This window comes from Physeter macrocephalus, chromosome 7 (genome assembly GCF_002837175.3).
Source record: "Physeter macrocephalus isolate SW-GA chromosome 7, ASM283717v5, whole genome shotgun sequence".
NCBI lineage: Eukaryota > Metazoa > Chordata > Mammalia > Artiodactyla > Physeteridae > Physeter > Physeter macrocephalus.
In genome coordinates this window covers 66,650,365-66,673,229 of record NC_041220.1, presented here as the reverse complement: position 1 = coordinate 66,673,229, position 22,865 = coordinate 66,650,365, and the positions used below count along the sequence as shown (strand labels likewise).

At 40.2% G+C, this 22,865-nt stretch overlaps 1 protein-coding gene across 2 annotated transcripts in view; it reads right to left on the bottom strand.

Annotated features, from left to right (window-relative positions):
• Window positions 1–22,865, bottom strand: part of ART3 (ADP-ribosyltransferase 3 (inactive)) — a 105,869-nt gene that overhangs the window by 13,180 nt on the left and 69,824 nt on the right. For both annotated transcript variants that reach the window (XM_028491930.2, XM_028491931.1), the window contains exon 3: window positions 18,895–19,606. In XM_028491930.2, the coding sequence (XP_028347731.1) occupies window positions 18,895–19,606 (712 nt within the window). The remainder of the gene's footprint in view (window positions 1–18,894; window positions 19,607–22,865) is intronic.

The following is a 22,865-nucleotide window of genomic DNA, read 5'->3' as shown; positions in this document are numbered from 1 at the left end:
CATATCCCCTCCCTCTTGTGTTTCCCTCCCACCCTCCCTATCCCACCCCTCTAGGTGGTCACAAAGCACCAAGCTGATCTCCCTGTGCTATGTGGCTGCTTCCCACTAGCTATCTATTTTACATTTGCTAGTGTATATATGTCAATGCTACTCTCACTTCACCCCAGCTTCCCCCTCTCACCCTGTGTCCTCAAGTCCATTCTCTATGTCTACATCTTTATTCCTGCCCTGCAACTAGGTTCACCAGTACCAACTTTTTTTTGATTCCATACATATGTGTTAGCATACGATATTTGTTTTTGTCTTTCTGACTTGCTTCACTCTGTATGACAGACTCTAGGTGCATCCACCTCACTACAAATAACTCAATTTCGCTCCTTCTTATGACTGAGTAACATGCCATTGTATATATGTGCCACATCTTCTTTATCCATTCATCTGTCGATGGACATTTTGACTGGCTCCATGTCCTGGCTATTGTAAACAGTGCTGCAATGAACATTGTGGTACATGTCTTTTTGAATTACGGTTTTCTCAGGGTATATGCTCAGTAGTGGGATTGCTAGGTCACATGGTAGTTCTATTTTTAGTTTTTTAAGGAACCTCCATACTGTTTTCTAGTAGTTTTCTGGTGGCATCTTTAGGATTCTCTATGTATAGTATCATGTCATCCACAAACAGTGACAGTTTGCTACTTCTTTTCCAATTTGTATTCTTTTACTTCTTTTTCTTCTCTGATTGCCAGTGGCTAGGACTTCCAAAACTATGTTGAATAAGAGTGGCAAGAGTGGACATCCTTGTCTTGTTCCTGACCTTAGTGGAAATGCTTTCAGTTTTTCACCATCGAGTATGATGCTTGCTGTGGATTTGTCATATATGGCCTTTTTTATGTTGAGGTAGGTTCCCTCTATGCCCATTTTCTGGAGAGTTTTTATCATAACTCGGTGTTGAATTTTGTCAAAAGCGTTTTCTGCATCTATTGAGATGATCATATGGTTTTTATTCCTTAATTTGTTAAGGTGGTGTATCACATTGATTTATTTGCATATATTGAAGAATCCTTGCATCCCTGGGATAAATCCCACTTAATCATGGTGTATGATCCTTTTAATATGTTGTTAGATTCTGTTTGCTAGTATTTTGCTCAGGATTTTTGCAACTATGTTCATCAGTGATATTGGTCTATCATTTTCTTTTTTTGTGATATCTTTTTCTGGTTTTGGTATCAGGGTGATGGTGACTTTGTAGAACGAATTTGGGAGTGTTTCTTCCTCTGCAACTTTTTGGAAGAGTTTGAGAAGGATCAAACTCTTGAGAAGGATCAGTGTTACCTCTTCTCTAAATGTCTGATGGAATTCACCTGTGAAGCCATCTGGTCCTGGACTTTTGTAGGAAGAGTTTTAATTACCGTTTCAATTTCATTACTTGTGATTGGTCTGTTTATATTTTCTAATTCTTCCTGGTTCAGTCTTGGAAAATTGTTTCTTTCCAAGAATTTGTCCATTTCTTCGTGGCTGTCCATTTTATTGGCATATAGTTGTTTGTAGTAGTCTCTTATAATCCTTTGTATTTCTGCAGTGTCTGTTGTGATTTCTCCTTTTTCATTTCTAATTTTATTGATTTGCATCCTCTTTTTTTTCTTGATGAGGCTGGCTAAGGGTTTATCAATTTTGTTTATCTTCTCAAAGATTTTAGATTTTAGTTTTATTGATCTTTGCTATTGTTTTCTTCATTTCTATTTCATTTATTTCTGCTCTGATCTTTATGATTTCTTTCTACTGACTTCTGGTTTTCTTTGTTCTCCTTTCTCTAGATGTTTTAAATGTAGGGTTAGATTGTTTATTTGAGATTTTTCTTGTTTCTTGAGGTGAGATTGAATTTCTGTAAACTTCCTTCTTAGAACTGCTTTTGCTGTGTCCCATAGGTTTTGGGTCATCGTATTTTCATTGTCATTTGATTCTATGTATTTTTATTTATTTATTTATTTATTTATTTTTTAGTGGTATGCGGGCCTCTCACTGTTGTGGCCTCTCCCGTTGCAGAGCACAGGCTTCGGACGCACAGGCTCAGTGGCCATGGTTCACGGGCCTAGCTGCTCCGCGGCATGTGGGATCTTCCTGGACCGGAGCACAAACCCGCGTCCCCTGCATCGGCAGGCAGATTCTCAACCACTGTGCCACCAGGGAAGCCCAATTCTATGTATTTTTTTTATTCCTTCTTTGACTTCTTCACTGATCTCTTGGTTGTTTAGCCTCCATGTATTTGTCTTTTTTTACAGTTTTTTTCCTGTAATTGATTTCCAATCTCATAGTGTTGTGGTCAGAAAAGATGCTTGATACAATTTCAATTTTCTTAAATTTATGGAGGCTTGATTTGTGACCCAAGATGTGATCTATCATGGAGAATGTTCCATGAGCATTTGAGAAGAAAGTGTATTCTGCCACTTTCGGGTGGAATGTTCTATAGATATCAAGTAAATCTATCTGGTCTATTGTGTCATTTAAAGCTTGTGTTTCCTCACTTATTTTCTGTTTGGATGATCTGTCCATTGGTGTAAGTAGCGTGTTAAAGTCCCCTACTATTATTGTGTTACTGTTGATTTCTCCTTTCACGGTTGTTACATTTGCCTCATGTATTGAGGTGCTCCTATGTTGGGTGAATAAACATTTACAATTATTATATCTTCTTCTTGGATTGATCCTTTGACTGTTATGTAGTGTCCCTCCTTATCTCTTGTAACAGTCTTTATTTTAAAGTCTATTTTATGTTACGAGTACTGCTACTCCAGCTTTCGATTTCCATTTGCATGGAATATCTTTTCCCATCCCTTCACTTTCAGTCTGTATGTGTCCCTAGGTCTGAAGTGGGTCTCTTGCAGACAGCATATATATGGGTCTTGTTTTTGTATCCATTCAGCCAGTCTGTGTCTTTTGGTTGGGGTGTTTAATCCATTTACATTCAAGGTTATTACTAATATGTATGTTCCTATTACCATTTTCTTAATTGTTCTGGGTTGGTTTTGTGGGTCTTTTTCTTCTCTTGTGTTTCCCGCCTAGAGAAGTTTCTTTGGTGGTGCTGAATTCTCTTAGCTTTTGCTTGTCTGAGAAGCTTTTGATTTCTCCTTCGAATCTGAATGAGATCCTTGCTGGGTAGAGTAATCTTGGTTGTAGGTTTTTCTCTTTCATCACTTTAAGTATATCCTGCCACTCCCTCTGGACTGTAGAGTTTCTGCTGAAAAACCAGCTGATAACCTTATGGGGATTCCTTTGTACGTTATTTTTCTGTTTTTCCCTTGCTGCTTTTAATATTTTTTCTTTGAATTTAATTTTTGTTAGTTTGATTAATACGTGTCTTGGTGTGCTTCTCCTAGGGTTCATCCTGTATGGGACTCTCTGTGCTTCCTGGACTTGGGTGACTATTTCCTTTCCCATGTTAGGGAAGTTTTCCACTATAATCTCTTCAAATATTTTCTCAGACCCTTTTTTTTTCTTTTCTTCTTCTGGGACCCCTATAATTTGAATGATGGTGTGTTTAATGTTATCATCTCTGTTTGTTCTTTAGTTCTTCCAGATCTTTGTTAAACATTTCTTGTAGTTTCTCAATCCGTGCCTGCGTTCTATTTTTGAGATTCTGGATCATCTTTACTATCATTACTCTGAATTCTTTTTCAGGTAGATTGCCTACTTCCTCTTCGTTTATTTGGTCTTGTAGGTTTTTACCTTGCTCCTTAATCTGTGACTATTTTTTGCTATCTCTCTCTCTTTTTTTTTTTTTAATGAGTGGGATTGTGTTCCTGTCTTACTGGTTGTATGGCCTGAGGCTTCCAACACTGGAGTTTGTAGGCTGTTGTGAAGAGCTGGGTCTTGGTGCTGAGATGAGGACCTCCATGAGACCTCACTCTGATGAATATTCTCTGAGGTGTCTGAGGTTCTCTGTTAGTCCAGTGGTTAGGACTCAGAGCTCCCACCGCAGGAGCTGTCGCCCAACCCCCAGCTCATGAACCAAGATCCTGCAAGCCACGTGGGGTGGCAAAAAAAAAAAAAAAGAGAACAATAGCAAAGTAAAAAATAAAATTAGACTAGGAAACTAACAGATATGTTAGAAAGAATATGAAAATTAAAATATAGATGAAACAACAACCAGAAGGTACAACAGTACCACAATAGTAAAAGAGGGGAGGAGGGAAAAGAAGAAAAAAGCAAAAAAAAGCGGGGGGAAATCCCTTGGCTCTGGAGGGCGGGGCCTAAGCAAGGGCAAGGTTTGGGCGTTGGGTGGGGCCCGTGCTCAGGACCCACAGGGCTGGAAAAGGCCCTAGGGGGCTGTAGGAGGTGGGGCTTAGGCTCAACGGAACAGAAGGGCCCCCCACCCCTGGTCTCAGAGGGTGGGGGACCTCACCTGGGAGCCCAGAAGGCTTCCTGGGCTCGAATGAGAGGGGCAAACGCCTTCCTCTCCTCTCCCGCTCCTCTAGTCCTGGAGGGCCCCTCCCACCTGCCTCTCCTGATCTCCCCTGCCTCCTTCCTATGCCCCCCAGGACCAATGCGGCCGGGGTGGGGGAGGGCCTTGGAGGGCAGGGGACTGGTCTGGGAGCTCAGCAGGCTCCCTGGGCCTGAGTGGGTGGGCAATTGCCCTCTGCTCCTCTCCCAATCCTCCTGGACAGCCCCCCCACCTGCCTCTCCTGATCTCCCCTGCCTCCTTCCTATGCCCCCCAGGACCAATGCGGCCGGGGTGGGGGAGGGCCTTGGAGGGCAGGGGACTGGTCTGGGAGCTCAGCAGGCTCCCTGGGCCTGAGTGGGTGGGCAATTGCCCTCTGCTCCTCTCCCAATCCTCCTGGACAGCCCCTCCGCCTGCCTCTCCTGATCTCCCCTGCCTCCTTCCTATGCCCCCCAGGACCAATGCGGCCGGGGTGGGGGAGGGCCTTGGAGGGCAGGGGACTGGTCTGGGAGCTCAGCAGGCTCCCTGGGCCTGAGTGGGTGGGCAATTGCCCTCTGCTCCTCTCCCAATCCTCCTGGACAGCCCCTCCGCCTGCCTCTCCTGATCTCCCTGGCCTCAGGGGCACCCATCTGGCCTCCACTTCTCCTCCCCTCTCAGTCCCCCCATGTCCTACCAGTTCGCTTGGGGGCTCCTCCCATCTCCTTGGCCGTCAGGGCCCCCCATCAGCAGCCAGCAGGCACCCTAGTTGTGGGGAGACCTAACTCGGCATCTTCCCACACTGCCATCTTGACTCTGCCCCCCCCAGCTAACACTTTATGATTATATGATTAGTCTGAAAAAATTAGGAGAAAATTTATCTGTCTGTTTAACTAATTCTCTCTTCAGATACTAAATGTCCTCCTCAACAGTTAACCTAACCCTTTACTACGGCTTGCTAGCAATCAGGGTGGAGAGAGACTGGTGCTGACAGCTTCCATCTTGCTGCACTTCCCAGCCTGAAAGGCCTGCCGGGTGGGGCTGCTAGTACTGAAATTCAGGGAGATGGACCCTGGGAGAGGACTCTGTCTACCTGTGCAGAAACAGCCCGGAGGGCCTGGGGTGTGATCTGGGCCAAACCAGAGCTCATTGTCAGCGTGCATGGCAGGGCTTGGCTCCAGCAGTGGACTCTGTTGGTGTGCACAGTAGGTGACAGGCAGCATCAGAGAATCACATGTGAGGAGTACTCAGATGTTGCTTTCCCGGCAGAAGGGCTCCAGTTCTGCCCACCTCACACAGCAGCTTGGAGCCAGATTTGGGGCAGACAGGTCCTGGGAGAGCCCTACCATAGAGGCAGCCCCAGTCCCAGGTGGCAACACAATCACCTCGATTCCTGCAGTCACAACACCCCAGCCCCCAGCACCAGCCTAGCACTAGGCAAGAAAGGGATGGGACTCCATGGAGCAAAGAGGAGGCCCCACCCAAATCCAGTGCAGGCTCTGGTCACCACAACACCAATTACATGCCCTATCAAGGGTATGATGCTCTGAGGAAAGATGTGGCTAGATACCAAAAGCAGCCATTGCACCAAAATTATTGGACTCATACAGTCTCATACATTCATACAGGAATGCTCCCACATAAAAACCAGCCTTTCAAGACCACAGTAGATAACTGTTTCTCCTAAATTTATAGAGACATAAATTTAAGTAAAATTTAAAAAGCACAGGAACTGCTCCCAGTTAAAAGAACAAGAGAGGGGCTTCCCTGGTGGTGCAGCGGTTAAGAATCCGCCTGCCAACACAGGGGACACAGGTTCAAGCCCTGGTCCAGGAAGATCCCACATGCGGCGGAGCAACTAAGTCCGTGCATCACAACTACTGAGCCTGCGCTCTAGAGCTCAAGAACTGCAATTACTGAGCCAGCGCGCCACTACTACTGAAGCCCATGCACCTAGAGCCCATGCTCAGCAACAAGAGAAGCCACCACAATGAGAAGCCCGCACACTGCAACGAAGAGTAGGCCCTGCTCACTGCAACTAGAGAAAGCCTGCGTGCAGCAATGAAGACCCAATGCAGCCAACAATAAATAAATAAAATAAATACATTTTTTAAAGTTATAAAAAAAATTTTTTTAAATAAATTAAAAAACGAGAGAAATCCTCTGAAAGAACAAACAATGAAACAGACCTCTCCACTCTACTTGACCCTGAGTTCAAAAAGGAGGTAGTAAAAATGCTAAATGAATTAAGAACGATTATTGATAGAAATGCAGAATCACTGTAACGAGGAACTAGAAACTATAAAGAGGAGCCAATCTAAACCAACTCAATTACCAAGATAAAAACCAATCTAGAAGCAACGAATAGCAGACTAAATAATGTAGAAGAACGAATAAGTGATCTGGAAGATAGAATAATGGAAATCACCCAATCAGAACAAAAGACAGAAAGACAAATGAAAAAAAAAATGAAAGCAATATACGAGGTCTATGGGATGATATAAAATGTGCCAAACTTAAGGTCCCACAAGCTGCATGGCAAGGCCAAAAAAAAAAATGTATTTGAAGAAATTATGGCTGAAACCTTCCCAAACCTAAAGAAGGAAACATATATCTAGGTACAGGAAGCACAGAGGGTCCCAAATAAGATGAACCTAAACAGACCAACACCAAGACATATGATAATTAAAATGGAAAAAGTTCAAAATAAAGAGAGGAATCTAAAGGCAGCAAAAGAGAAACAAAGAGTCAGTTACAAAGGAACCCCCATAAAGCTCTTAGCTAATTTCTCTGCAGAAACACTGTCAAACAAAGTCATGAAAGGGAAAAATCTGCAACCTAGGATACTCTACCCAGCAAGACTATCCTTTAGGCTAGAAGAAGAGATAAAGGATGTCTCAGACAAGCAAAAACTAAAAGGATACAGCAATACTAAACCTAACCTAAAAGAAATATTGAATGGTCTTCTCTAAATAGAAAAGAATCAAGAATCTATAGGAAAGGGAAAGTCACAATAGGAATGGCAAATGTATAAAAGGATTGAAGACCACCTAAATAAGCCAGTACACAGATTAAAAAACAATCAGAAAATTTTTGTAAAAGTGTTTATAACTACAATTAACAGCAAAAACATAAACATTAAGATGTAAAACAGGACATCAAAATCATGAAATATGGGGGAGGGGATTAAAATTGTAGATCTTTTGGAATGTGTTTGAACTTATATGACTACCAGTCTAAAGCAAGCAGATATAGTTATGGGTTAACATACCTGAAAACAAGGGTAACCACAAGTCAAAACCATACGATAGATTCACCAAAAACAAAAAGAAAGCAGTTCAAGCATAATACAAAAGAAAACCATCAAACAACAAAAAGAAAAACAAAAATAAGAAGAAATGAACATGGAAGAACTACAAAATCACCTTGAAAACAGGGTTTAAAATGGCAATAAATATATACTTGTCAATAATAACTTTAAATGTCAATGGACTAAATGCTCCAATCAAAAGACACAGAATGGCAGATTAAAAAAAAAAAAGAACCTACAATATGCTGCTTACAAGAGACTCACTTTAGGTCAAAAGACATACATAGATTGAAAGTGAGGGGATGGAAAAAGGTATTTCATGCAAATGAAAACAACAAGAAAGCAGGGGTAGCAATATCCATGTCAGACAATACAGACTAAAACAAAGTCCATAAGGAAAAACAAAGAAGGACACTAATGATAAAGGGATCAATACAAGAAGAGGCTATTACACTCATTAACATATTCACCCAGTATAGAAGCACCTAGATAAATAAAACAAATATGAACAGGCATAGAAGGAGAAACTGACTGGAATACAGTAATAGTAAGAGACTTTAACACTCTACTGACATCAATAGACAGATATTCCAGATGAAATCAATAAGGCAACAAAGATTCTAAATGACACAATAGACCAGTTGGATTTAATTGATATCTACAGGACATTATATCCAAAAAAACCAGAATGCACATTCTTTTCAAGGGTGCATGGACCATTCTCTAGAATAGACCACATACTAGGACACAAAACAAGCCTCAACAATTTTAAGAGGATAGAAATTATTTCAAGCATCTTTTCTGACCACCACAGTATGAAACTAGAAATCAACAACAAAAAGAAAAAAAATGTAGAAACCGATCACATGGAGACTAAACAACATGCTACTAAAAAAAACAATGGGTTGATGATGAATTCAAAGAGGAAATCAGAGAACACCTTGAAACAAATGACAATGAAAATACAGCCTTACAAAATCTATGGGATATAGCAAAAGTAGTTCTAAGAGAGAAGGTCACAGCAATATAGGCCTTCCTTAAGAAACAAGTCTCAAATAAACAAACTGTCACCTAAAAGAATTAGAAAAAGACCAAACAAAACCCAAAGTCAGCAGAAGGAAGGAAATAATAAAGATCACAGAGGAACTAAATAAAAATAGAGATAAAAAACAATAGAAAAGATCAGTAAAACCAAGAGTTGGTTTTTTTAAGAGATAAACAAAATCGACAAACCTCTAGCCAGGCTCACCAAGAAGAAAAGAAAGAGGACCCCAATAAACAAAATAAGAAATGAAAGAGGAGAAATAACAACCAATAGTGCAGAAATACAAAAAATCATAAGAGAACACTATGAACAGTTATATACCAACAAATTGGACAACCTAGAAGAAATGGAAAAGTTTCTAGAAACATATAGCCTGCCAAAATTGAGTCAAAAAGAAACAGATAATTTGAACAAATCAATCATTAGAAGTGAAATAAAATCCATAATTTAAAAATTCCCTGCAAACAAAAGTCTAGGAATGGACGGCTTCACTGGGGAATTCTACCAAACATATAAAGAAGAACTTATACCTATCCTTCTCAAACTATTCCAAGAGACTGAAGAGGAGGGAACGCTCCCAAATTCTTATGAAGCCACCATCACTCTGATACCAAAACCAGACAAAAACACTACAAAAAATGAAAATTACAGGCCAATATCTTTGATGAACATAGATCAAAAATCCTCAACAAAATATTAGCAAACCTAATCTAACAATACCTAAAAAGGGTCATGCAGAATGTTTAAGTTGGATTCATTCCAGGGTCACAAGGATGGTTCAGATAAGTAAATCAATCAATGTGATACACCACATCAACAAAAGAAAAGACAAAACCACATGACCATCTCAATTGATGCAGAAAAAGCATTTGATAAAATTCAACATCCATTCACGATAAAAACTCTCACCAAAGTGGGTATAGAGGGAACATAACTCAACACAATAAAAGCCATTTACAACAAACCCACAGCCAACATCACACTCAACAGAAAAAGCTGAAAGCCTTCCTGCTAAATTCAGGAATAAGACAAGGATGCTCACTCTCACCACTTCTATTCAACACAGTATTAGAAATCCTAGCACAGCAATCAGACAAGAAAAACAAAAGGTATCCAAATTTGAAGGGAAGAGGTAAAACTGTCACTATCTGCAGATGACATGATACTCTATATAGAGAACTCTAAAGACTCCACACAAAAACTATTAGAACTAATAAATGAACTCAGCAAGGTAGCAGGATATAAGATTGATATACAGAAATCTGTTGTATTTCTTTACACTAACAATGAAATATCAGAAAGTAAAAAAAAAAAAAAAAATCCTGTTTAAAATCATGTCAAAAAAAAAAAAAAACTAGGAAAAAAAACTTTTAAGCAAAGAGGTGAAAGACCTATACGTTGAAAACTATAAAACACTGATAAAGAGACTGAAGATGATTCAAAGAAATGGAAAGGTATCCCATGCTCTTGGATTAGAAAAATTAATATTATTAAAATGGCCATACTACCTGAAGCAATCTACAGATTTAATGTAATCCCTATCAAAATATCCATTCCTTTTCACAATACTAGAACTAATAATCCTAAAATTTATATGGAACCATGGAAGACCCAGAATTGCCAAAGCAATCCTGAGGAAAAAGAACAAAGCTGGAGGCATAACCCTCCCAAGACTTCAGACAATACTACAAAGCTACAGTAATCAAAATAGCGTGGAATTGGCACAAAAACAAATAGATCAATGGAACAGAATAGAGAGTCCAGAAATAAACCAACACACCTATAGTCAATTAATCTACAACGAAGGCAAGAACATACAATGGAGAAAAGACAGTCTCTTCAACAAGTGGTGTTGGGAAGCTGGACAGCTACATAAAAATCAATGAAATTAGAACACTCTCCCATAGCATATACAAAAATAAACTCAAATGGTTTAAAGACCTAAATATGAGACATAATTCCATAAAATTCCTGGAAGAGAACACAGGCAAAACATTCTCTGACATAAATTGTAGCAGTATTTTCTTAGATCAGTGTCCCAAGGCCAAAAAAAAAAAAAAAAAAGAAAAGAAAAAATTAAAGCAAAAATAAGCAAATGGGACCTAAACAAACATAAAAGCTTTTGCACAGCAAAGGAAACAATCAACAACAAAAAAAGACAACCTACGGAATGCAATTGACAGGAGTTAATATCCAAAATATACATACAGCTCATACAACTCAACAGCAAAAACCCAATCAATTCAAACAAAAAATAGAAAGAAAACTTGAATAGATATTTTTCCAAAGAAGACATACAGATGGCCAACAGGCACATGAAAAGATGCTCAACATCATAATTACTAGAGACAAGTAAATCAAAACTACAGTGAGGTATCACCTCACACCTATCAGAATGTCTATCATCAAAAAGTCTGCAAACAATAAATGCTGGAGAGAGTGTAGAGAAAAGGAAACCCTCCTACACTGTTGGTGGGAATGTAAATTGGTGCAGCCACTATGGAAAACAGTATGGAGGTTCCTTAAGAAACTAAAAATAGAGCTACCATATGATCCAGCAATCCCACTCCTGAGCATATATCCAGAAAAGATGAAAAACCTAATTCAAAAAGATACATGCACCTCAATGTTCATAGCAGCACTACTTAGAATAGCCAAGACATGGAAACAACCTAAGTGCCCATCAATAGATGACTGGCTTAAGAAGATGTGGTATATATATCTATATACCACATATATGTATTATAATATATTATATATATAATATTCCATTGTGTATGTATATGTATAAACACAATGGAATATTACTCAGTTATAAAAAAGAATGAAATATTGTCATTTGCGACAAAATGGATGGACCTAGAGAACATCATACTAAGTGAAGTAAGTCAAACAGAGAAATACAAATATTATATAATATCTCTTATATGTAGAAACTAAAAAATAATACAAATGAATCTATATACAAAATAAACAGATTCACAGACACAGAAAACAAACCTATGGTTACCAAAGGGGAAAGGGAGGAGGGGGTGGGGATAAATTAGGAATATGCGATTAACAGATACAAACTACCATATATAAAATAGATAAGCAATAAGGATTTACCGTATACATGAGGAACTATATTCATAATGTCCTGTATAACCTATAATGGAAAATAATCTGAAAAAATATATATATATAACTGAATCACTTTGCTGTACACCTGAACCTAACACAATATTGTAAATCAACTATACTTCAATTTTTAAAAAAGGAGGAGGGTTAAAAATGGGTAAGAGATTGATCCAGAAATAAATGGGAGAAGACACAAATATATATAGGGATTGAAAAAGGGAATATAACCATGGATTCAGCAGGTGTAAAAAGACATGAGATTACTGTGACTTGCTTTATGCCAATAAATTTGAAATATAAGACAAATGGACAATTCCTAGAAAAATGTAACTTATCAAAAATAACTCAAGAATAAATAGAAAACTCACAAGGTATTATAACTATTAAGCAGTTTAAACTTTTTCCACAATGAAAAATACTAGGATAGTTTGGTTTTTACAGAGTACTAAAGAGAAAGGAGCTGCACAGAGAACCTGAGAGATCTTCAAAGGGTTTCCAGTCTCAGCAAAGTACTGATCAGTTTATACTTGTCTAAGGAAACTACCCAAGGCCAGGGAAAGAACTCAAAGGATGAAGAATAGTGACTATTCCTACCAGCCACACTGGAAAACCTTATAAGTTGTTATTTTAGCAGGGAGCTCTACAGTAAGAAGCCTTGGAAGCAGTTCAGACAACAGTAAATAAAGCCCTCCCAGGAGTTCCTATCTCCTTCAGATCTCAAGAAATTACAGATGTCTGTGACCAGACTCATAGCTGATTGGAATTTCTGGCAACAAGACTACAGCAGTATTTGTTAGGCACTGCACTTTTGGACACAAGGACTCCTCCCTTTGCAGGCCCTGCTACTGCTAGCCTGTTACTGGGCCTAATGAGACAGACTGTCTCACTAAAAGAAAAGTCATGATTCTCCAACCTAATATCTTATTGTGCAATGGGTTCTCTTTGAACTAAATTCCCAGGAAGTAGGACAAACTCCCAAAAGTTCCACTGTCACATGGAAATTTTACCTCCAATTAAGGGCCAAACCTGGCTCCTGAAGCCTTAGCCACTTCCGCAAATAAATGGCTGCCCATCCACTAGACCTGCAGTTTCCAAACAGTGGTAGAGGTGTCCCTGCACGCTCTAGCAAATTCACAGGGGTACCAAGGGATATTTTAAAATTTCAAGACAAACACAGCCCGACTTGATATCTTTCAGACACTGCATGAACTACTAGCTTTAGCGAGAACACAGTTTCAAAGTTATGCTACATTCTATTCGATAACATCATATATTTGCAAAGCTGGGTTTTTAACAATTGTTGTGATAAAAAGCAAGTATATGTGAACAATCAATGTGGATCAGGAAATAAGGTGGTATCTAATCTCATACCAAGGTTTGAGAAGCTGTGCAGTCAGTGTCCAATAGGCACATACACCCCATTAGCAAGTCACTGTGGTTTAAAATGAAATAATAGTTCTTAAAACTTTTTATATATATTACTTCTTAAAAAACAGCTACTAAGATATTAGGACATAAATACTTATTGAGTTGTTTGAGTTTACTTAATAAATGGAATTTTTATGCATTTATTTTAGCCTAGGGACACTCTGAAAAAAATTATGACAACACTAAGGACACCATGAACCAAGAAAGTCTGAGAACCTCTGCATTAGACAGTACAAAGCCTCACCTATTACTTTATCCAAACTATTGGCTCAATGGGGGCCTTACCTGTAAGACTTCACACCTGAAAAGACAGCTGCCATGCTGTGAGACAGTCTATGGAGAAGCCTATGTAGTTAGGAACAAGGGAAGCCTCCAGCCAACAGCTCATGAGGAACTAAGGCCTTAGTCAACAACCCACTAGGAACTGAATCCTGCCATCAACCATGTGAGTGACCTGGGAAGTACATCCTCCCCAGTCAAGTGTTATGATGACTGCAGCCTTGTGAGAGATCCCGAGTCAAAAGACCCAGGTACACTGAACCCAGATTCCTGACACAGCAACTATGAGACAATAAATGTTGTTTTTAGCCACTAAATTTTAGAGTAATTTGTTATGCAGTGATGGATAACTAATACAGGTGTGAGGGTCAGTTTTATGTATCAACTTGTCTAGTATACAGTCCCTAGTTATTCAATCAAACATTAATCTAAGTTGTTGCCTTGAAGGTATTTTGAAGATGGGACTAAAATCTATAATCAGTGACCTTTATATAAGGGAGATTATCCAAGATAATCTGGTGGGCCTGATACAATGAGTAGAAAGACCTTAAGCACTTAGGCTTCCCAAAAGAAGAAATTCTGCCTGTGGGCACAGCTTCAGCTCATACCCAAGAGTTCCAGCCTGCCCTTCCTGACAGCCTGACCTATGGATTTCAGACTTGTCTTGCTAGCCCATACAATCATGTAAGCCAATTCCTTACAACTGATTCTGTTTCTCTGGTTGGAAACCTTGACTGATACAGTCAGCATGAACAAGTCTGGTGGATGAAATAAGTCTGGAGGGGGTTGGTAATAAAGAGTTCTCCCTTTTCCTATAAATATGGAATAAACAGTCTGAACAGCCTTCCAAATGTTCTAGGCGTTGATTCATAATGTGAATTTCTCGAGGTGATGGATATGTGATATGTCACTTCCTATCTGGTTTATCTATATGGAATCTTGTTGAATCCCCAATCCCAGACAACAACACAGAAACTTCGCTACTCCCAGGGAAGGCTAAAAGAGTGTCCATCAGAACCAGTGAAGGTACTAATATTTGATGAGCCCTCAAGTGCTAGGGGTGGATTTATAAAAAATAAATCTGGATAGCTCTGTAGGTTCATCTTCTTTCCCCCTTTTGATGGCTTAGCAGAGAGTTGCCTCAACAGGTCTGAGCAAGCTCAACAAAATAGACAAACACCAGCCACTGGAGTTCAGGGGCTCTTCCTTTCTAACAAGATTACTTTTGCAGTCAGGGAACACTGATATTCCCTGCCCCCATGACTCTATTAATATGTAAAATATATTTACATATATACCATCTGGTCCCTCTCTATGGAAATGCTGTCCAAAATACCAGATGATCTATGACCAGCCTGTTCAGTAAAATAATGAGAGTTCAGGGGATGAGGTATACTCTACTATTTCTCTGCTTATAAGTTTTCTTCCAATAAATCATATTATATCTACACTGTAAGGTGCATGAAATCTCAAAGCTACGGCTTCCTGCCAGGTATTTATAATTCATCTATAGTCCTCCCAATCCAAGTGCAGTTTTCAGATGGGGTCATTTTAAATGATGAGGAATGTAGCCTGATTACACAGCTGACATTCTACTTTTATCAAGTTTTCTAGAAACACAGTATAAAAGAAGGTTAACCTGTGGTAATTTTCCCATAAGGACGGATCAAGGGTTTTGTTGCCATTTACTCACTCCCATGATCTTGGATTAATACGAGTATCTTTGACCACCAGGAATTATCCTCTCCACTTCCTAACCAACTGAACTATTTTCTTTAGCTAACTAGTTTTTGTAAGGCCCACATACATTTTTATCTTGAAAATCACAAGCAAGTTTAAAGTAACAGCACAGGACTGTGTTAGCACACTGAATTTAGCACAGTATAATTTTTAATCACTTTCATAAATGCTGCCTTTTTACATCCAGAGGTATATTCAGTCACAATGGAACAAGGTTCTGGTTATATCCTCCTGGCTTGAGCTTTTAAAACCCCTGGTTATTATCCTTCATAGTGTTTCCAACAGCCTAGCTTTAATGATCACTTCAGGGTGTTTTTGATCCTTAGTTCCCATTAGTTATCTCCAGATGGCAGCAGAGGACATTGGTCAGACTCCAGCTTAGAGGTAAAGCAACACAATCAAGTGCAGTGGCCTGACTTTGCCAGAGCTCTCCAAACAATAGTACAGGTGAGCCTCCACGGAGGTTTCCCCTTGTGGCTGGTTTGAACATTAACCTGCTGCGTAGCCTCTGCCTGACTTTCTGGGCAGGCCCGCAGAAGTTTGCCCACTCTCCTCCCCCTTCCTCACACTGGGTTCATAACACACTTCCCCATGTAGGTCTGGAACTGGCTCATTTTGAATCAACCCAGCGGCTCCAGCCCTTTTGTTTATCGTGATGCTACTCACAAACATGAACTCTGTGGGCTCCACTGCCCACCTCTGTTCATCAACCAGATACGAGTGACTGATCTGGCCTACTGCAGCGACCGTAGCCAGGGTTTCTGCAGAACCAACGCCTCCACAAATAGCATTTGGCTGAGTGCCTTAGAAGCACCAAAAGTGGTATCATTTTGTCAGCCCAGCTTCAACTGGGTTTCTGGCTATAATGTGCTGGTAAAATTGAACAGGTTCTGGGGTGGAGAATGGGGGTTCTAATTTGTAGGGTTTGCTGATGTCCACGGTGTAACTCTCATCCACGGCCAATTTCAAGTCATCGTGATGTACGAGGAATTGCCAAGAGATATATGCCCACAGTCAGCTCCTGTAAGCTGGTATGAACTGGCTCCAGCTGGCTTCGTTTTTGGTCAGGCCCAGTGTATGGTTGGGTGAGGGAAATGGGCACTCTTCCTCTCAACATAAATTTGCTCACTTCAGTCTTCGTCTGCCCCTCAAGGAGAACAGTTGGTCTAACTTCCAACTCAGGACCAGGACTAAGGTGAGGCAAATGAGGTGTTTAGAGTGCAAAATTTAAGGAGGCACTCACTCTTAGGATCATGCAGGTGCAGGCTGTGCAAGGATATGACCCTAAGCATGAAGACGTCCTTAAATTTTGTGCCCCAGGGATCTCAATGGCCACATAGCTTCTGCCATTAAATCAAAAGTGGACCAGCTCCCCTCCCCACTCCATCTCACAGGTATAATCTCATCAGCACTTCTCTACCTGTTCTTTTTTATCTCATAATGCGCTGGCACATTTGAGTCAAGGTCTAAAAGTCTATCCCACTTCCAAGGCCCTACTTCAATACTCGTTCTGCTTGACCAGCAGCTATAGTTTTGGGTTCAGCTAGACAATCATACTCATAAGACTCCAAAAGGCATCCCTTCACCAGTTTACTCAGTTTTGTAGAAGAATGCAAGGCAGGGAACACAGCATACTTATTAAAGGGTAGCATGAGAGATACACCGTCAATGCAAGTCCTCACAGCAGTCCAGGGCTGTCCTTCAGTCCCCAGAATGACATCTCAAATACAAGAAAACAAGGTTACACAGGTGGGTGCAGGAACTATCCTAGCTTAGTGGCCTCATGCCACACATAGAAGACAACATCTCTTATATCAATCATCACGCCATGAGTATACTCCAGGACTCAGCAAGAAGAATACCTCAGTATGTCACACCACATTCAGGAATGCCCAAAGCTATGGCTTCCCTCCAGGTATTTATACTTCATTCACAACCTCCCAGCTCAGATGCACTGTTAACATCAACGGTGGTTATACAGTTGTCATTCCACCTTTAGCAGATTACAGAGAAACAGTGCTAGAAGAAGATCAACAAGAGGCCATTTTCATAAGAGGAAGGAGAAAGGGTTTTGTTAACCCTTTACTCATATACCCCAAAGCACAATACCATAAAATTTCAGAAAGCTGGTGATAAAGAAAATATCCTAAAACCTCCCAGAGGGGAAAAACAAGTCTCATTCAAAGTTTTAGTAATTAGAATGGCTTCACACTTTTTAAAAGCAGCATCAGAAACTAAAAGACAATGAAGGAACATCTCCAAAATTCCAAGGAAAATAATTTCCAAGACAAAAATACAAATCTACAAACTATTACTCAAGGTCTCAAACATAGATTTTTTCAGGTATACAAAGTCTCAGAAAATTTGCCTCAATATCTCTTTTCTCAGAAAACTTCTGAAGAATCCCTACCCCTTCCAAACTAAGGAGTAATTCAAGAAAGAGAAGGAAGTCCAAGATATAGGGGATTCCTCATAGGGTAGAAGCAAAAGAAAGTCTCAGAATAGTAGTGAGGAGAGATTTCAGGATATTTTCATAAAGCAAGATGATGGAATCCAGGAGTATATCCAGAAAAAAAAAAAAAAGAGAGAGTATCTGATATACCTAAATGTATTAAGAGGAGATTTATGTTTCTAAGGATTCAGGCGGTGAATTACTGATGGGATATAAAAAGCTAAGGAAACAGAAAATCGTACAACTAATAACTCTGAGGTAAAAGTAGTACTTAAAAACAAAATGGTACCAGTCTTTACTACACTGGGAGAATGGGAAGGGGAAATGCACAAATGTTGAGGAGGGTGGTGGTGATCAGATTCTTCTAATTCCCTTCTCCCCTGCCTCCTTACATGACAGAGTCTGGAAAAGCTAATTACCCTCTTTTCAAGATTTTGTTGTAGTTAACAGGCGATCAAGTAGCTGTCCTGGTCAATGATATGCAATCAGAAGTCTATTCAGAATTGCTGGGAAAGCTTTTCCTCTCCTGATTAAGCAGGCAGGTTTGGCTGCCATCCTCCTATCCTTTCTTTTTGTCTTGAACATGGACTGACGCCTACAGCTGCCAACAGTCACACTGAAAACATGAATCAACAAACCAACATGCTAAAATCGGTGGACGACAAAGAGTCTGAGTTACTCATGATGTAGTTGAGCCCCTGTACCAACTCTGGACAGCCCACCTCTAGACTTCCAATTAAATGAGAGCTGCCAGGCAGGTTTTGTTCCTTTGCCTATACCCACTAGATGCTAGCAGCAACTAAAGATAGTTGTGACAATTAAAAATGTTTCCAGTTACGGTCAACTGACCCTAGTGGGCAAAACTGCTAGTTGAGAACCATTACCTTATAATAGTATTTTGGTTTTTTAACTTTCAATAATACCGTAAATGTATTATTTTGATACAATTAAATTATGAAAAAAGAAACTAACAGTATGAAAAGAACTAGATGAGAGACCACCAATGTTCTGTCTCCTTTTAAAACCTCCCGATTTTCTTCCTGACCTCTCCCTGGGCCTAAGAGTCCCACTCCTTCTTTCCCAGACAAGCACAGACAGAACAGAGACACTTACCACCTAGAAACGCACACTCATAATGGCTGCAGGTCTTGTTTGTGCTTTGAAGGATAAGGTTATTGCCAGCCCCACCCTGTGACACATGAAAAACCTCATTCAGAGGTATTAAAATAATTCTTTCACTTTCTTTATCAAAAAATTTTTCAACGGCAATTCCAAAGCATGTGTTGATGGTTAACAGAACGTCTTGGTCATTAGCAACTTGAGGTTTGGTTGAGTATGCCAAGGTGAAATGGCCAAATCGGACTTGGTTTAGTCCTCCAAACGTAAATAAAGTAGTCTGCCTTACGCTATACACCACATTTTTGTAACTGTTCTCACAAGATCTTCTCAGCAACTGCAGAGCTTTTGTCAGGTAAAAATGAAAAGCTTTGAACTGGAAGCCATAGACATAATCTTTTCGAGACTGGCCAGCCATTTTCCCAGCTTCACTGAACAGATGGTAAAAGGAAGTTTGCTCTTGAGCTTCAGAAATATATGCCATCAGGGCTATTCCATGGTTATCCTTAAAACCCATAGGGAGAAAGAGCTGAGTCTTCCGGGCTTCCCACTTGGCTTCTGCATTTTCCCACACATCTTCCAAGAGCTGGAGGCTTGCTTTTTCCTCCTTGAGCAACTGGGGAACATATTTGACTTCCATCCTGTCAGTGCATTTCAGGTATTCGTCATCAAAGGCATTATCTGCCATATCTAACATTTCAGCTTGTACCTTCAAAGGAAAAGGACATTAATACTCTTGAAATAAAGATATTTGGTGTACATCATTTCTCTCAATTTATCACATCCACCCCCTCATGCCAAGACTCTCTCCCTTGCTTACAATGAACTTTGGATATGTTTTTACGTAGGAAGTGTCTTGCACTGCTAATGATAACTTTTCTCACATATTTGTATGAAAGAGTAAATGACCATGCCTACAACTCATTCGTCTGAACCCTGTGGTATGGAGGAAAGAACAATGAGGGTGAAACTGAAGAAAATGGGTGGCAGTTCTGGCTTTGAACAATATTCTTAGCTAGATTTCCTCAACCACTCAAGACTGTTGAGTGAATTTGAAAGATCTTGTGTGAAACACTTTACATGAAGGATAAATACATAAAGGCAAATATTACCCCTTTTGCTTTGAGGATGCCCCCTCCCCTTTGTCTGTGTGGTTCGGCTAGGACTGATTCTGCATCTTCAGCCCCTATGATAAGCAACGATGCAGGCTTAAAAACCAGAGCACTCCCAGAAAAACAAAAGGCTTTCTTTCCCTATAACCATAAGCTCTAAGGATAATATTGGCTTGCGGCAGCCAATAGTTATCCATTTAGTCCCATGGAGAATCCTGTCTACAAATAAAGCCATCAAAGGAAGGTTTGCAGAGCTGAGAGGTGAAGAGAGAGTCGAGGCCCTGATAACATTACTTAAGGCCTGAGTCTAGCTTTACCTGGAAACTGTGTTTTAACTTCAGTCATAAGAATCAGTAAATTCCCTATTTATCTGAGCTAGTTTGAATTGTCTTTCCGTTACAAGTAACTGGAAAAGGACTAAGCATCTTTAAATGACACACATAACGTAAGAAGCAGGGCAGTGTAGTGTAACGAACACTACTAGCTTTGAATCAGGCAGATCTGGGTTCAAATTCCATTTCTGTTACTAATAGGTACTAATTACTTATGGGAAAGTTACTTGACATTTCTGAGCTTCAATTTTTTTCATCTAAAAAATGGGGATAGGGCTTCCCTGGTGGCGCAGTGGTTGAGAGTCCGCCTGCCGATGCAGGAGACACGGGTTCGTGCCCCGGTCCGGGAAGATCCCACATGCCGCGGAGCGGCTGGGCCCATGAGCCATGGCCGCTGGGCCTGCGCTTCCGGAGCCTGTGCTCTGCGGCGGCGGAGGCCGCGGCAGTGAGAGGCCCGCGTACCGCAAAAAAAAAAAAAAAAAAAAAAAAAAAAAAAAAAAATGGGGATAACGTGAGGAAATAATATCTTAATTGCAGGATTATTGTGAGGATTAAATGATATAATGAATATATGCAAAGTCCTTAGCCCCATGCCTGGCACATATCAAGCCTTCAACAAGCTGTGGTTATTCTTATCATTTCGTAATAGGAATATATGTACAGTCTTCCCTCAGCATCATTGGGGGATTGGTTCGGGCGGAGGGCGCGGCAGTGAGAGGCCCGCGTACCGCAAAAAAAAAAAAAAAAAAAAAAAAAAAAAAAAAAATGGGGATAACGTGAGGAAATAATATCTTAATTGCAGGATTATTGTGAGGATTAAATGATATAATGAATATATGCAAAGTCCTTAGCCCCATGCCTGGCACATATCAAGCCTTCAACAAGCTGTGGTTATTCTTATCATTTCGTAATAGGAATATATGTACAGTCTTCCCTCAGCATCATTGGGGGATTGGTTCCAGGAGCCCCCGCAAATACCCAAATCCACAAATGCTCAAGTTCCTTATAAAACTGGCATAGTACAGCCTTCCCTGGCAGTCCAGTGGTTAAGGCTCCGTGCTTGCACAAACCAGGGGTGCTGGTTTGAACCCTGGTCGGGGAACTAAGATCTCGCATGCCATGTGGTGCAGCCAAAAAGAAAAAAAAAAAAGGCACAGTACAATGAATACAGTGGGCCCTCTCTATCTGCAGGGTCATGCATGTATGGATATGGAGGGCAGACTGTATTATACTGTAAGTTCCTCAAGGGCACGATATGTATCATATTTATCTTCTGAATTCCAAGCATCTAGCATAGCAACTGGCAAAATATTTAGTTCAAGTGAACTAAGTAAGAACCCTGTGCTCAGGCCTATGGATCAAAACACAGGATGAGCACATCTGCCCAGAGACACCATCTAAGGGTTTCTACAAGTAAAAGTGTAACGCCCTCCATATCATTGTCTCTTTCCACTACTCTATACTTGTATGGTACACTGACTGCATAAGTTGCAACCTCAGTTGGAGACTTTATAGAAACACTTAGCCAGGATCTGTTAAAGTTGCGGGCTCCATGTGAATGATTCTTGAAGTATGTGAGTGTGTGTGTGGAAAGGAAGAGGCGGTGCAGAGAACCAACTTAAGAAAGCAAAATATAACTTGATTCCATATCCCACACTATCTCCTTCTCACTATCTCTCTTCTCCCCTCATAGTCAAACTTCTTCAAAAAGACATCTGTCTTTGCCGTCTCCGTTTCATTTCCACTCATATCCCAACCCTCTTCAGTCCGGTTTCCCACCCCCATTCCTCCATCCAAACAGCTCTCACTAAGGAAACATTTCTTCTTAGACTCCTTTGTAGATCTAGCATATTTTAGTTGGCCATTAAATGCTGGTGTTTCTCAAGGCTACTTATTTTCCAACTCTCAATTCCACCCTTAGGCAATTATATAAGACCCATAGTCTCAGTTATCATCTAAATACCTCTGACCTGTCCTGTAAATGCAAGATCTGTATAGCAACTGCCTACTTAATAACTCCACTTGAATTGCTCAAAGACCCTTCAAACAAAACAATCTAAGACCAAGACCAAACTTATAATCTTACTGCCTACAACTACCATCAACCTAGTCCTTATATAAAACCATCTATTCATTTGTGAAATTTTCTTAGATTTCTCCTTCTCAGTCACCCCCTGTGGCCACTTCATCATTAAGGCCTAACAAACTTCTCCAGAGTGCTTTCTGTATGTGAAGCACTACGTGTTCATATATATTAATTCATTTAATCTTCATGGTAACCCTGTGAGATAGGTAGGTACCATTATTCGTTCCTTTTTTAAGGATGAGGAAACTAAGGCACAGAGAGATTAACTTGTTTGGAATTGATATTTGAACCCAGGCAATCTGGCTCCAGAGTCTGTTCTCTTAACCAAAATGTTGTGTTTCTGATGATGAAGACCACTGACATTTATGTAGCACTTTTTAGAAAAAGAGTTTAATTTTGTCCTCATAACAACCCTTATGAAAGGCTGGGCAGACAATT